The sequence below is a fragment of the Gallus gallus genome, chromosome 2, assembly GCF_016699485.2.
Source record: "Gallus gallus isolate bGalGal1 chromosome 2, bGalGal1.mat.broiler.GRCg7b, whole genome shotgun sequence".
NCBI lineage: Eukaryota > Metazoa > Chordata > Aves > Galliformes > Phasianidae > Gallus > Gallus gallus.
Genome location: NC_052533.1, coordinates 128,016,843 through 128,029,660, shown reverse-complemented (window position 1 = coordinate 128,029,660; position 12,818 = coordinate 128,016,843). Strand labels below are relative to the sequence as shown.

Here is a 12,818-nt window from a genome sequence, read left to right as displayed (position 1 = left end):
TGTTTCCATAGGTCTAATTATCTGTGAAAATTTCACTCCGTATTGTCTGGGGGAAAAATGACAGGGAATAGGAAGTGTCAATTCGCTTGGAGGAGGCAGTCCTCTGATCTTCAAAATTGTTTGCTTTTCTCTACCACATTAAGCTAGAGTCATGATTCAACAAATCAACAACAACAACAACAAAAACTCTGTGGTGATTTAGGTTTCTTGAGGCTGAAAGTAAACACTTAGGAGCTGAATTGGAGGGCTTCTAACTTCTAAGACAGTGCCTAAAATTAAGATGTGTAAGAATTTTCTTCTTTTCAGATAGGTTTAGATGTAGATCATGGCATAGAATGTAGTGTGTATGGAAGAGAGCAGGATACAGATTCCAAACTATGTCAGCTTTTCCATCATTGCAGCAGTGTATTACTGATTATTGTAATGCTCTAAAAACCCATTCTCCTCCTCTTTCAAGATTCACAATCGATACGAAGGCAAAGACATTTCAAAGCACAAGCGGAACCTGGCTATAGCAGGCGGTGTAACCCTATCTGTCATTGTTTCCCCAGTTGTAGCTGCAGTAACTGTAGGTAAGCAAATATTATTATTTTGTATACTGGTCACACCTTGCAACCAGAGCTACGTAAGCACTCATAAATAAAACCCTCTGCTGAGATAAGCCTTATGGTTTCCTTTTGCAGGTACAGAAATCAAGACGTAAAAAAAAAACCAAAAAACAACACATAAGGAGTGTGGTTATACATTTGTTGGGGTAGAATGGAGGATAGAGTACTTTGGGGAACATGGCATAAAATGAAGAGCTAATTATTTTTATCTTGCAAATTGAAGTTGTCACGTTGTCATCTCTCTTACAACTGAAATATTTAGAGCTTTTTCTAAATAACGAAGACAAAGCTTTTGCCACAGTCTTTTCATATTCTAATAACTTACATAATAACTATCAAATTTTTCTCAACACGGAAGAAAAACAGTATTTTAAATTTAATGTTACAGTAGTTGACGAACTTCTTGCTATTTTTCAGGAGTCAGTTTGAATGTTATCATTATTTAATAAGTACGGTTGAGGATGGCATATGGGGAAGATCTGGCTCCGTGCTACAAAGTATTCATCCTCTTACCCACATAGTTTCAAAATCACAGTAAAGAAGCTCTGATTTTGAAAGGAATGGAATTGTCCAGCACTGCCTTGCTCATTCCTTTTTTTGCAGCCAAGGCACCTTTGTGGCTGCACAGTAAGCTGCTGTGGTAACTGATTCACATTAAGATTCACCACTTAGTTTTAAGGCAGATCAGTCCCCTGATGGGGTCCCTCACACAGCTGTGTGTGCAATATTCCTCCTTCTGCCAGAAATAAGGCCCAGAGAAAAATCAGTGGCCTCTGAAAGAAAGGGTTTCTTTTAGCCAGTCATAGTCTAAATTGGCCACGAAGCCGGACTTTTAAACTGTATGTTAACAATGGTGGACCACTTTTGGAATGCAGTACACCAGTTGTTATACCATCTCTGGTGTCTTTACGCATTGGATTGTGCTCATGTAGCCGTGGCATCAGATCCCTGCTAAGCAGGTAGCAGGATACAGTGTCTCGTGGATGTTTGTATAGGTCTGCTTTACCTCATAATCTGTTTGTTACTGCTGAGTAGAATCATAGAATCACTAAGGTTGGAAAAGACCTCCAAGATCACCCAGTCCAACTATCAACCTATCACCAATATTTCCTCACTGTACCACGTCCCTTAGTACAAGTACTAAGTAGAGTTAAAACTTGGCTTTTTAGGGAAAGTACTCTTTTTTTTTTGGAGGTTTTGCTCTTGCCCCATTGCTATTAACGTTTGGCCTCCAGTCTCAGAGGGTTGAATGGCTTTTCAAGTTAGCAACCTTCAGAACATGAATTTCCTTGTAGAATGCTAGTGACTTCATATGGCTGGAGTCTTTTGTTTAGGTTAGACTGAGAAGCCTTTGCATTGGGTCTGTGTCTGTCCTGGCTCTTTCAGAAAGTGCCAGCTTGCCATTTTTGGTACCTTCTGTGGGCTTCCATCAGCAAGTTACAAATTGAAGGAATAACTTTCACAGTCCATTAAAAGTGGTGCGAGAAATGTGCACATAATATATGCATTTTAGCCCATGGCTTCTCTTACTGCTTTCCCTGTGCTCCTTGCCCCCCGGAATTATTTACATTTAAGGAAAAAATGTATAATTAAATTCTTAGACAGAACCTTCATGATACAGCAAATAGGAAAGATTCAACAGTAGTAATGATGGCAAGTCCCATAAAATCAGTAGCAAAGCCCCATCTGACTTCAGTGAATGCAAAGTCCAACTGAATTTATATGAATATTAACTATATTCTTTTTTTGTCAGTAAGACGTTATAGGCATTAGAAATAGTAATTCACCCAGCAGTGTGTTTCTCTGCCTTCCTGTTCTGAGAGAGGGCCCCTGTGCCCATTGAAAGTACTTTTGCCATCGCTTCACCTGATTTATCAGTGTTTCTTACTTTTGTTCTCTCCTGGTTTCCTTGAAGTGTGAAATGCTAAGTAAACGTGGACTGTGAAATCACTTTCATAAGGGATTGCAAAATGTAAGTTGCATTTAGTTAACTCAAGATGGTGCCTTCCTCTGCAGGTATCGGTGTTCCTATTATGCTGGCTTATGTGTATGGAGTTGTTCCCATCTCCCTCTGCCGAAGTGGAGGCTGTGGTGTTTCAGCAGGCAACGGAAAGGGTGTTAGGATAGAATTTGACGATGAAAACGATATAAATGTCGGTGGAACAAATGCAGCTGTGGGTAAGAAAACGTTTTATTTTCTGGACTTTGTGATTTACTTACATTTGATAGCCTCAGGTACCCAGAGTACTTACTTGCAGAAGAGGTGCTGCACAGTCAGGGCTGTCTCCGCTCTTTGCTAAAAGATGAGCTCTGAGATGAGAGAGTAGCTTCTGCGTTCATGTTGTGCTGGGCTGTAATACAGCATTTGCTCATGTGGACATAGAGCAAGACAGTCAGCTGTCTCGTGGTTTGAATTCTGTGTAAGCTGTTGTCCTGCTTTTCACACAGCACTAAGTGAAAGGTAACAGCTTTCACATCCTTGACCAAGGTTAAATGCCAAGAGGTGACTTTCAAGCAATAAAGAGTGCTGTTGAGTTATTATCCCTTTCAACCAATTGCTGAAGCAACTCTTTGAGTTTTCTCTGAAGCTGGACCCCTTTAGTTCCTTAGAATCTGGTCTTGCAGTTTGGTCAGCATGACTGAAAGCTATCTGAGCATCCCACTGCCATTTCACCTCCTTTCTAATGGTCAGCAAGATGCCAAAAGTGCAGGAATGCAGGACGGTGCAGCCACAACTTAATCTTACATTAAAGATGATTAAATGTTCCTTTAAAAAAACAAAAGTATCCCCTTTTAAAAGTAACTTATCAGAATACTAATTCAAAGCAGTGAGGCATTAAAGCCTTACTTGCCAATTTGAACCAAAACCAGACTCGTGTAATGGCAATCCCATAGGTAAAAAATTTTAAGATAAGATCAGTTCTGCTTTTTCAGCATACTGGTTTGTAGAAGCTTGCTGCTAGCTTTCCTCTTTTTATCTATAATGGGAAGAGTTAAATGCCTTTAGTTGCTGATCTGGTGCTGCTGTTTTTTAAATTACTTGATGATATCCCTTGATACTGGGTTTCTGTGATCCTTGACTCCTCGTTCCGTGCCCCTCCCATGGACAGCTTTTGGATATCCTCAGTATGTCATATCTGAAATAACCATTACAGCAACTCCCAGGAGAGGTCCCATTTTCTTTGACAGTTATCCTTTTGTCACTGTATGGTACAAATCCTTTTTCTCAGCGTAACTTCAGAAACAGTTTCCATGGTCACCTTCTAGAAATCAGCAAGTTCTGCTTCCAGGAATGACAAGGCTTCCTTCTTCCTTTCTGTCCAGATACCACTTCAGTCGCAGAAGCACGTCACAACCCCAGCATAGGCGAAGGAAGCGTTGGCGGGCTGACTGGCAGCTTGAGTGCCAGTGGCAGCCACATGGATAGGATAGGAGCCATTCGAGACAACCTGAGTGAAACGGCTAGCACCATGGCGCTGGCTGGGGCGAGTATAACGGGCAGTCTCTCGGGAAGTGCAATGGTTAACTGCTTTAACAGGTAAGAGACATCCTTCCTGCTGCATAGCACCCAGCCCTGAATGTATCATAGAATCATAGAATGGCCTGGGTTGAAAAGGACCATAGTGATCATCTAGTTTCAACCCCCCCTGCTATGTGCAGGGGCACCTCACATCTAACACAGCCATGTTATCTAATGGGAGAGCTCTCTGCGTGCATCTCACACCAACATCATGAGTTCTGACTTGTTCAGAAGTCTGCAAGTACAGAATTGCCCCTTCTGAACACCTTGGCCTTGCCTCAGTGCATGCCGTGAATTGGGGTCTTACTGTCTGTAGGAGACAGGGAGTATCTGAAAAGATTGTTAAGGTGTAGGGTTCTGGAAGGAATCTGCTCCTTAAGAATTGGAGTAGTGTTTAGCACCTCGTTTAAATAGCTTGCACGTCCAGGCTATGTAGGAAAAGGAGGGCAAGGTAGCACTGAGAGCTTCCTTAGTCTAGAGCAGGTGTTCCAAACTGTGACTGCTGACTGAGGTGCACCTGTCCTCCTCTTGAAGGAGCTGAGAGAGGAGAGCAAAGCAAACACTTTCAATTCACTGTCAGAACGCAGAAGGCATTTGGAAAGAAGCTTATAATTCTGGTTTATCTGCTTGTGTTTTCAAGTTTCTGTTATTTCTGCTGAAATTGATAACAGCACAGCAGAGTACAGAACACAGTTCTGACTGAGATTTGATGAGTCGTGATTTTGCAGCTGAGACAACGTGGGAACTGTTGTGAATTTGTGTGTCCTTTTGATTGTTTTCTCTGTTTTTGGAGTACGGTATATTATCTGCAAAAGAATTATAGCTCAGCTTGGAACTCATTCTTGTAACTCTCAGGAAGGAAATAACCCAGAAACTGTTTTGTGTGCAACATTTTACTTTGTTGGCAATTTCATCTAATTTTGTCTTTTAACTGTGAAACTGTGCTTACTGCTCCGTGGTGGAGAAACTTTACAAGGTGATAGTAATTCTCAGCTAGGGTGCTTTTACTGTAGTAGCAGCTCATGCAGCTCTTCTTTCTCTCCAAGGCTGGAAGTACAAGCAGATGTGCAGAAAGAACGCTACAGCCTAAGTGGAGAATCTGGCACGGTTAGCCTGGGAACAGTTAGTGATAATGCCAGTACCAAAGCAATGGCAGGATCCATTCTCAACTCCTATATCCCTTTGGACAGGTAAGAGAAATGTGAAAAGAGAAGATTAAGCCTTACTTATTAAAGGATACCCGAAGTGTGCCTCGGCGGTTCTCAGTGGTAAAACTTTGAAGAACCAATTTTTTGGTTAGAAATTGAATTACGTGGGATTGCTTGTATTTGCCAGGCTTACTTCCGAAGAGGAGAACAGTCTTTGTAGCTCAGTAAAATGCTTCGTTTTCAGACTGCCTGCTCCTGTTTGGGCTGTTTACTTGGTTAAATGCTTTTTCCAAAACCAGTGACGTTTCTCTCACTTGCTTTTGCCATGTATTTTGGAAAGCTGCAAGAGTTTGTTCTGCTGTATCGGGTGGCTTGTTTTAGATAACTGCATACACTCGGGGTCGTTCTTGTTGCAGGGAAGGCAACAGCATGGAAGTGCAAGTGGATATTGAATCAAAGCCAGCCAAGTTCAGACACAACAGCGGAAGCAGCAGCGTTGATGATGGCAGTGCTGCAGGTCGGAGCAACGCTGCGTGTTCATCGGCCTGCGTGCCGGAAAGTAAATCTGGTGCCACCAAGTGGTCCAAAGAAACAACAGCAGGAAAGAAATGTAAAGGTAAGCTGAGAAAGAAGAGTAGCATGAAGATAAATGAGACAAGAGAGGACATGGATGCTCAGCTGTTGGAACAACAAAGCACAAACTCCAGTGAATTTGACTCTCCCTCTCTTAGCGATAGTATTCCATCCGTAGCAGATTCTCACTCGAGTCATTTTTCTGAGTTCAGTTGCTCAGATATGGAAAGTATGAAAACTTCCTGTAGCCACGGTTCCAGCGACTATCATACCCGCTTTACCACAGTCAGTGTTCTCCCAGAGGTGGAAAATGATCGCTTGGAAAACTCTCCACAGGCGAGCGGAATCCCTATGCCTGTTCCAGCAGCCCCAGGCACTGATGTTCAGCAGCTGAGTTACATTGCCGAGGAAAGCATTAATAATGGATCTTCAACGGATGTAGGCCTAGGTGTTGATGAAACTCTGAAAGAAGCAAACAACAACCATTCACAACGTGCTGCGGAATTGAGCGCTGCTATTCAGACTGAAATTTAAGCCAAAAAATGCTGCAAAAACACATTTACCACTAATGAACCCTGTCTGAAAGCTGGTTTAATTACGTGCGACGACTTCCGTAAGCTTCAGGTGACCGGCAGAAGCAAGGTTTTGATACAGCTGCGTTTTATATACCTGTCTGTTAAGGCAGAATACTTCATATGGATCTTAGACCTGTGTGAAGGGACATGAAGGCTTTAACAAGTGCATTACAGCAGTACAAATACGTCCGTGTTTCTTATTTTTGCCACAACTTTGCTTGAAAGCATATACTTGGTGTATTTAGGTAAAAATTGGGTAATTCTTGATATGTTAAATGCTAAAATAAATAATACGTCCTGCACTGTTCGCTCAAAAAATAGGGGATGTGGGATAAATGGGTGTTAGCTGAGCATTAGTGACTTAAAACCATTCTAGCGTGAACTCTAAGGGAAGCAGTTTTGCGGAGACCTCTGCAAACACCTTTCAGCAGTGAATATCCATAGTGATCATTTTGTTTTATAACTGGACACACTATTTGGAATGCATGTGGAGTGGATCGCGTACCTCCAGGTGATGTGGCCCTGCGTTGGAAGCATTTGTGTGTATGCTTTGAGCGAGGGTATGGCGTGTCATAGAAGAAACAGAAGAAACTGGTACTTACTATGTGGTGGAACGGCGACATCACCTGTGGACAACAGTGGGGTCACTTATTTATTCATGCAACCAACCGTGCAGCAGGTAAGGCTGCTGTGTGTTGTGTAAAACCTGTAAGATAATGGTCCATTGATTTATGAGCATCGTAGAAAAGCAGATGCAGTCACCTTTCACGAGGGGGGAAAGCGGTGCCCCATCAATTCTTGGTGCCTTGGAAAAGACTGGGTGTGAAGTGCCTGGTCGTTGGAGGATTTGTCTGTCATGTTTTCCAGAATGTCCTCTTTGGCCACCTTCGATCACAAACGAAAATCCTAGCGAATAAATGACTGGTAGATAACCATACGATAACGAAGTATTAGCCTACCAAAGACTCACTCAGGCTTTCGTGAATGACTTCTTTCACGTGACATCTCTTTGCAAGACGTGCATCTTCAGTCCCAGAGTCAGAGTGCAGGGCAGTGCCTGCCCAGCTGCCACAATGGCTTCTGGACATGCTGGCTTATTTTTCTTTTGCGTATGGAAGATGTACAGATAAACACAAGCTCAAGTTGGCCAAAGCGCCTGCACTGTCCAATGTTGTTGGGTTTTTTGTTCTTTTTGCAATGTAAATCACTAAAAATGAGGGGGGGGAAAAGAAGTTGTGAATATCAGAGAAACAGTTACCAATGTTCTGTCTTGTGTTCAATGTATTGCCATTATGGTGCTACTGGGAGTTGGGTTGGATGAAAAGAAAACGCCATGTGCTGCAGTTCTCTTCCATGACTTATCCTCACCGGTTTCATTAAATGCTTATAACACTAGTGCCAGTTACGTTATTTGATAATGCTTGTTACGGTATTTGTATATTTGCAATTCAGTTTTGCTCAGTAATATGCGTGTAAACTGCATATCTGAAATAAATGTCTAAGTACCGAGTTGGAGTGGTCCTGTCAGCCTGCGGATGGACGGCCTTATGGGACACATCGGATCTCAGGCGGGGTTCTTCGCTGGCCGGCTCTGACTGCTGGCATCTTCTGTTGCCCCGAGTTTTGGTTTCGTTTGGTGGCCTTTGAGCTGAGGTGCTCTGGTGTTTGGGAGTGTTTCCAATGGTGGATGCTTAAGGAGAGAATGAAAATGAGGATGAATGAAATAGGCTGTACCCTAGAAATGACAGCAAGGCACAGAGGCAGGGTTGTCACTGGGCGCTCTGAATTGGAAGCAGGTGTGAATTCTGGATTTGGTGGGAAGGTTTGAATCTGGTCTTTTTGGCTGTGTGTGCAATTCGTTCTGGATTTTCTTTTTCTCTAGTTTGAACAGTTTTACAGTACTCTGTTATTGATGAGTGATGTGTTGAAATAGGATCAGCATTAACTAAACATTTTATTGTGCCCCATTCTGGGCTCTCCAGCTCAAGGAACTGGAGAGAGTCCAGCAGAGAGCTACAAAGGTGATGAGGGGCCTGGAGCATCTCCTGTATGAGGAAGGGGTGAGACCTGGGGCTGCTCAGCCTGGAGAAGGGAAGGCTGAGAGGAGACCCCATCAATGCTTAGAAATACCTGAAAAGTGGAAGTCAAGTGGATGGGGCCAGGCTCTTTTTGGTGGTGCCCAGCAGCAGGACAAGGGGCAATGGGCACGAAGTGGAACATGAGAAGAGCTGCTTTACTGTGAGGATGACAGAGCTCTGGAGCAGGCTGCACACACAGGCTGTGGACCCTCCTCCTATGGAGATACTCAAAGCCCACCTGGACGCTTTCTGCTGCAGGGAGCTGCTGTAGTGGGGGTTGGGCTGGGAGATATCCAAAGGTCCCTTCCAACGGCTAGGATTCTGTGAAGCATTTACTTTTCAATACCAGCGCAGGAATCCTGATGCAGTTTTTCAGGCTTGTATAGAAGCTCTCTAATGATCATGAACTGAAGTGTTAATTGGTTCCTTTAGGCAGGAGGATGAATTTGGAGTGAATTGCCACTGTCTCAGCTGAACCACTCATGCTTCTGTTGTATGTGCCACATGCAGTCCAGCTGGTGAATGTACTTCAAAGCCACACTGTTTCTAAACCTTGGAGTAAGTTCAATTACTGCATGATCTCCTGTGACTTCTGCTGAGAGCTGCCTTAAGCCAGAAGCTCTTTGCTCCTTGCTGTAGAACAGCAGCTGTGAACATCCCCTTTGGCATCTGGTTCAGTTTTGTTTTGAATCTGCCTTGTGCTATGAAGTTGTTGCAGCTCTGAAAGTGCCCCTTTTGGCTTTTTCCATTCTGTTTGTGGAACGACGAGAGCATGTCAAAGGGCAGTGATGCCACCTGATGCTTGCAGCTGGGAACTGGAGCTGTATTTTGTTCTGTGAGTTTAAACCTGACTTCATCTCTCGGCACCTCAGTTTTGCTGTGCAGGAAATTGAGAATATATTATTTCTTTTTTCCTGGCAAAGCTTTATCAAAAGAGAGTGGTATTTTCAGTCGCTCTGAAATAATCTTCCACATTAAAGTATAAGTAATAGAGCTGCAGAATTTGTTTTAGCAGAGCACTGTATTGCTGACTCATTTTGTATCTTTTCATATGTGATGCAGTCCAAACAGTGCCATCTCATACATTTTAAGCTTAAAGTGGCATTGAATTGTTTTGAGTCTATAATAGAGTAAAGGCTCTATTAGCACATTGATGGAAGGTGGCGTAGGTTTATTGAAGAGAAGATCACAACGTGTGGAGCCATTCAGGCATGCTGGGGTGGGGTTTGTGGGATAAAGGATATTAATACAGGTAGGTAATAGCCTGGGGGTAAGTGGGTGTTACATTGAATGAAGAGCTTCCAGGTCTCTTTGGGGAAGCAAGGGTAGTTGTGCTGTTGGGCCTGGCTGCATGCCTGCTGCCCTGCTGTGCCCCACAGGGGTATGGGCAAAGCTGTCACATCAGGGCATGAAATGAGAAGCAGTGTGGGAGGTGGGGAGGTCTCTTTTCTTTTCTTGGAGGGCATGAAACCGCCTCCTGAAGATGTGATTGAAAAAGGTACTGAACCCAGTCCTGGCCAGAACACGTGGATCACTTTTTTGGACAAACTGGAGCTCAGCATACAGGAGCAGCCCCGTGTTGGGCTGTCAGTTGGGTGTCCTCTACCACAAGAACACGGCTGTGACGGCACATCTGGCCCTGCTGCTGGGAGGGAGCCCTGTGGGCTGTGCGCTGCCCTCAGCCCTTGTCCTCCAATTCAGGTCAAGTTACTGCTCCAGTAGCTTTGTGCAGTGGATGGAGGTGGGGAGGGTGCAGGGAGTGGGGCTTCTTCAGCTGCATCATGGCACAGTCACGTGTGACCGAGTTACACAGACAGGTTGGTTGGCGTGAGAAGCTCCTGCGTAACATTTGGTGCCATAGGAAGCTCCCAGCTGTGGCGCTTGGCTGGATGCTGTGTGGGAGGCCAATCAGGTTATACCTGAAGTGCCTGAGGGCTGCTGGTGGCTCTCAGCCCATTTCCTGTGCTGCAGGAATGTTCCGGTCTCTGCTCCCCATCCTGTGCCTTTGAAGATGAGGGGGCGTTTTGTTGCTGTGCAAAATTTGCAGTGTCAATTAATCAGCGTGTCCCAGGGGAAGGAGCTCTCTCAAATGGAGTTCAAAGATGATGAAGGTGTGCTGTGAACAAGCACTGAGATATTGACCTGCTCTTAAAGTGAGCCCAATGACATTGGGTTCTGACAGAGGGACCTGAGCCTGGCCGTGCTTTTATAGCCATACAACAGCACATCCAGACCACCCCTCCCTGCTGTAGAAGAGGTAACCATGTTCTGCCTGCACCTGCCTGTGACCACAGGCAGCAGGCCCACCTACAGCAATGAGCTCCCCTGGGTACCACAGTGAGCAAGCTCTCATGCAGTGCAGGTGAGTGGATGTAATGGAGAGCACACACCTGGAGGGAGGGTCTGGCCTCCAAGGCCAGCAGGGGGACAGGTCCTTGGTTGAGTTCCTTGCTTCAGCCAGGTGCCAGCAGTACTGTGTGCTACCTTGTGCTGGGGTTAAATCACAGCTGTGGGCACAGACAACGAGCAGCCAGGACCCAGCACTGCTTTCCTTAGATCCTATTGACTCAGCTTTACAACAGGACAGTCTTTTGCATCCTGTCTCCACAACACAGATGTAAAATTCACAGCTCCTCAACTGGAAGTGTCTTTGTGGCCTAATAATACATCTCTGTATGCACTGAATGGAGAATGTGTTTAATTTTAATGTGATAAAAGGGAGGAAATACCTGTTCGGTGGTAGTTTCTTTTTCTTTTCCTTTCCTTTTCTTTTCGTTGGAGAGTTTTATGGTGGAAACAACTTCCACTGGCTTCATTGGTTCCAAGACCACTTGGCAGAGTGGTCCTCTAGGATGGCCCGTGCCAGCTCCTGCTGTCTGTGCCACTATGAAGGAGTAAAAGGAGTGGTGGAAGGCCCTGGCAGAGAAGCACCTGATGCCACTCATCCCTCCTAGCACCCCTTGCCTTAAATATTGGATACGACTTCACTAAAATTTCAAAAATACCATGGAAGGGACAAAACAACAGCAGTGTACCATGGCCTGCTGTATTCCCTACCCAGTAGTCCTCCTTTAAGGGAAGAAAACTGCTACTTCTCCACTTGCACTAAAACGAGGGATTCACATCCATGACCTAACCACTCACGACATGCCAGGTTACTGTGCATACACTGGATAATGTTTTCACTTCTGCTTGCTGTGCTTATGCCACGCTGGGACCACACTTTCCCTGGCTGCTCCTCCCACAGCAGCAGGCCGAGGTTAGGTTTTCTTCTTAGAGCACTCTTCCCCCATATCACTGTCCATTGAACAGAGACGGGCTAATGCTCATCTCTGCACTTCAGAAGATCAGCAGTGCTGATTACTCAGATGAGGGGATGTTTGTTATTCAACCTCTTGCTGACTGCATCTGAACTGCAGGGATACAAAGCTGTGACGGCAGCTGGTGACGGCTCTCCCCTGCCAGCCGGACTGCTTGTAGACAGTGCTGCGGTTCTTCATTCAGGACTTCTGCTCAGGAGGTAATTACAGCTGATCTCTTTGTCATTTCCACTTCAAACTGAGTCTGCCTCTGTTTCGTCTGACGTTCTGCGTTTCTCTGATGCATTCAGGAAATTTCCTCACCATGACAGGAACTTAACAAGATTACTTCCATTGCTTGTTACAGAACTAGCAAGTTGTAAAACTCTCCCTGCAGAAACAAGAATCTACCACAGGAGAAATCGATGGAGTAAAGCTGTATTTCTGCTACAGAAGGCAATATCATCCCATTTAGTAAAATAATTCGGTTTCAGTGGGTATTGTCTTTCTAAATACATAATGAAATGAATAAAACCAAAACAAATACACTCAAGTCTAAACTACACATAGATAGAATCATAGAATGGCTTGGGTCAGAAGGACCTCAAGGATCACCAGGTTCCAACCCCCTGCCACAGGCAGTGTTGCTACCACTGATCAAGTACAGCATCAGGCTGCCCAGTGCCCCATCCAACCCCAGAACATACAAAGCTACAGTTAGAATGATTGAGATCACCATCAAAGAAATTAATGACCGCCACCTACCTGGCCCCTGTGAAGAACGAAGCAGCCTGGCACTTTGTTGGCTCAGTGCAATTGGCTGGAGCTATAGAGCTCTCTGAGATACACAGCAATCTCACAGGAAGAGGATGTTTAAGAACAAAACCCATCAGTTGTGCTGACAGTGTTCTAGAAATTAAAAACTTGGTATTCTACTTCGAAACCAAACTCACAAACCACGCCAGAACTATAAGCTCAAAGAGCGTAGAAGCAAAAGTAAGAATCCAGAAATTGGAC

The 12,818-nt window shown here is 44.6% G+C and overlaps 1 protein-coding gene across 15 annotated transcripts in view; it reads left to right on the top strand.

The window, feature by feature from the left end:
- The window catches only part of RNF19A (ring finger protein 19A, RBR E3 ubiquitin protein ligase), a 59,124-nt gene extending 51,190 nt beyond the window's left edge, over positions 1–7,934 (top strand). For all 15 annotated transcript variants that reach the window (XM_040696361.2, XM_418362.8, XM_046937957.1 and 12 more), the window contains 5 exons: positions 458–572; positions 2,625–2,786; positions 3,933–4,146; positions 5,175–5,318; positions 5,693–7,934. In XM_040696361.2, the coding sequence (XP_040552295.1) occupies positions 458–572; positions 2,625–2,786; positions 3,933–4,146; positions 5,175–5,318; positions 5,693–6,383 (1,326 nt within the window). In that variant the 3' untranslated portion in view covers positions 6,384–7,934. The remainder of the gene's footprint in view (positions 1–457; positions 573–2,624; positions 2,787–3,932; positions 4,147–5,174; positions 5,319–5,692) is intronic.
- The last annotated feature ends 4,884 nt before the right edge of the window (positions 7,935–12,818 follow it).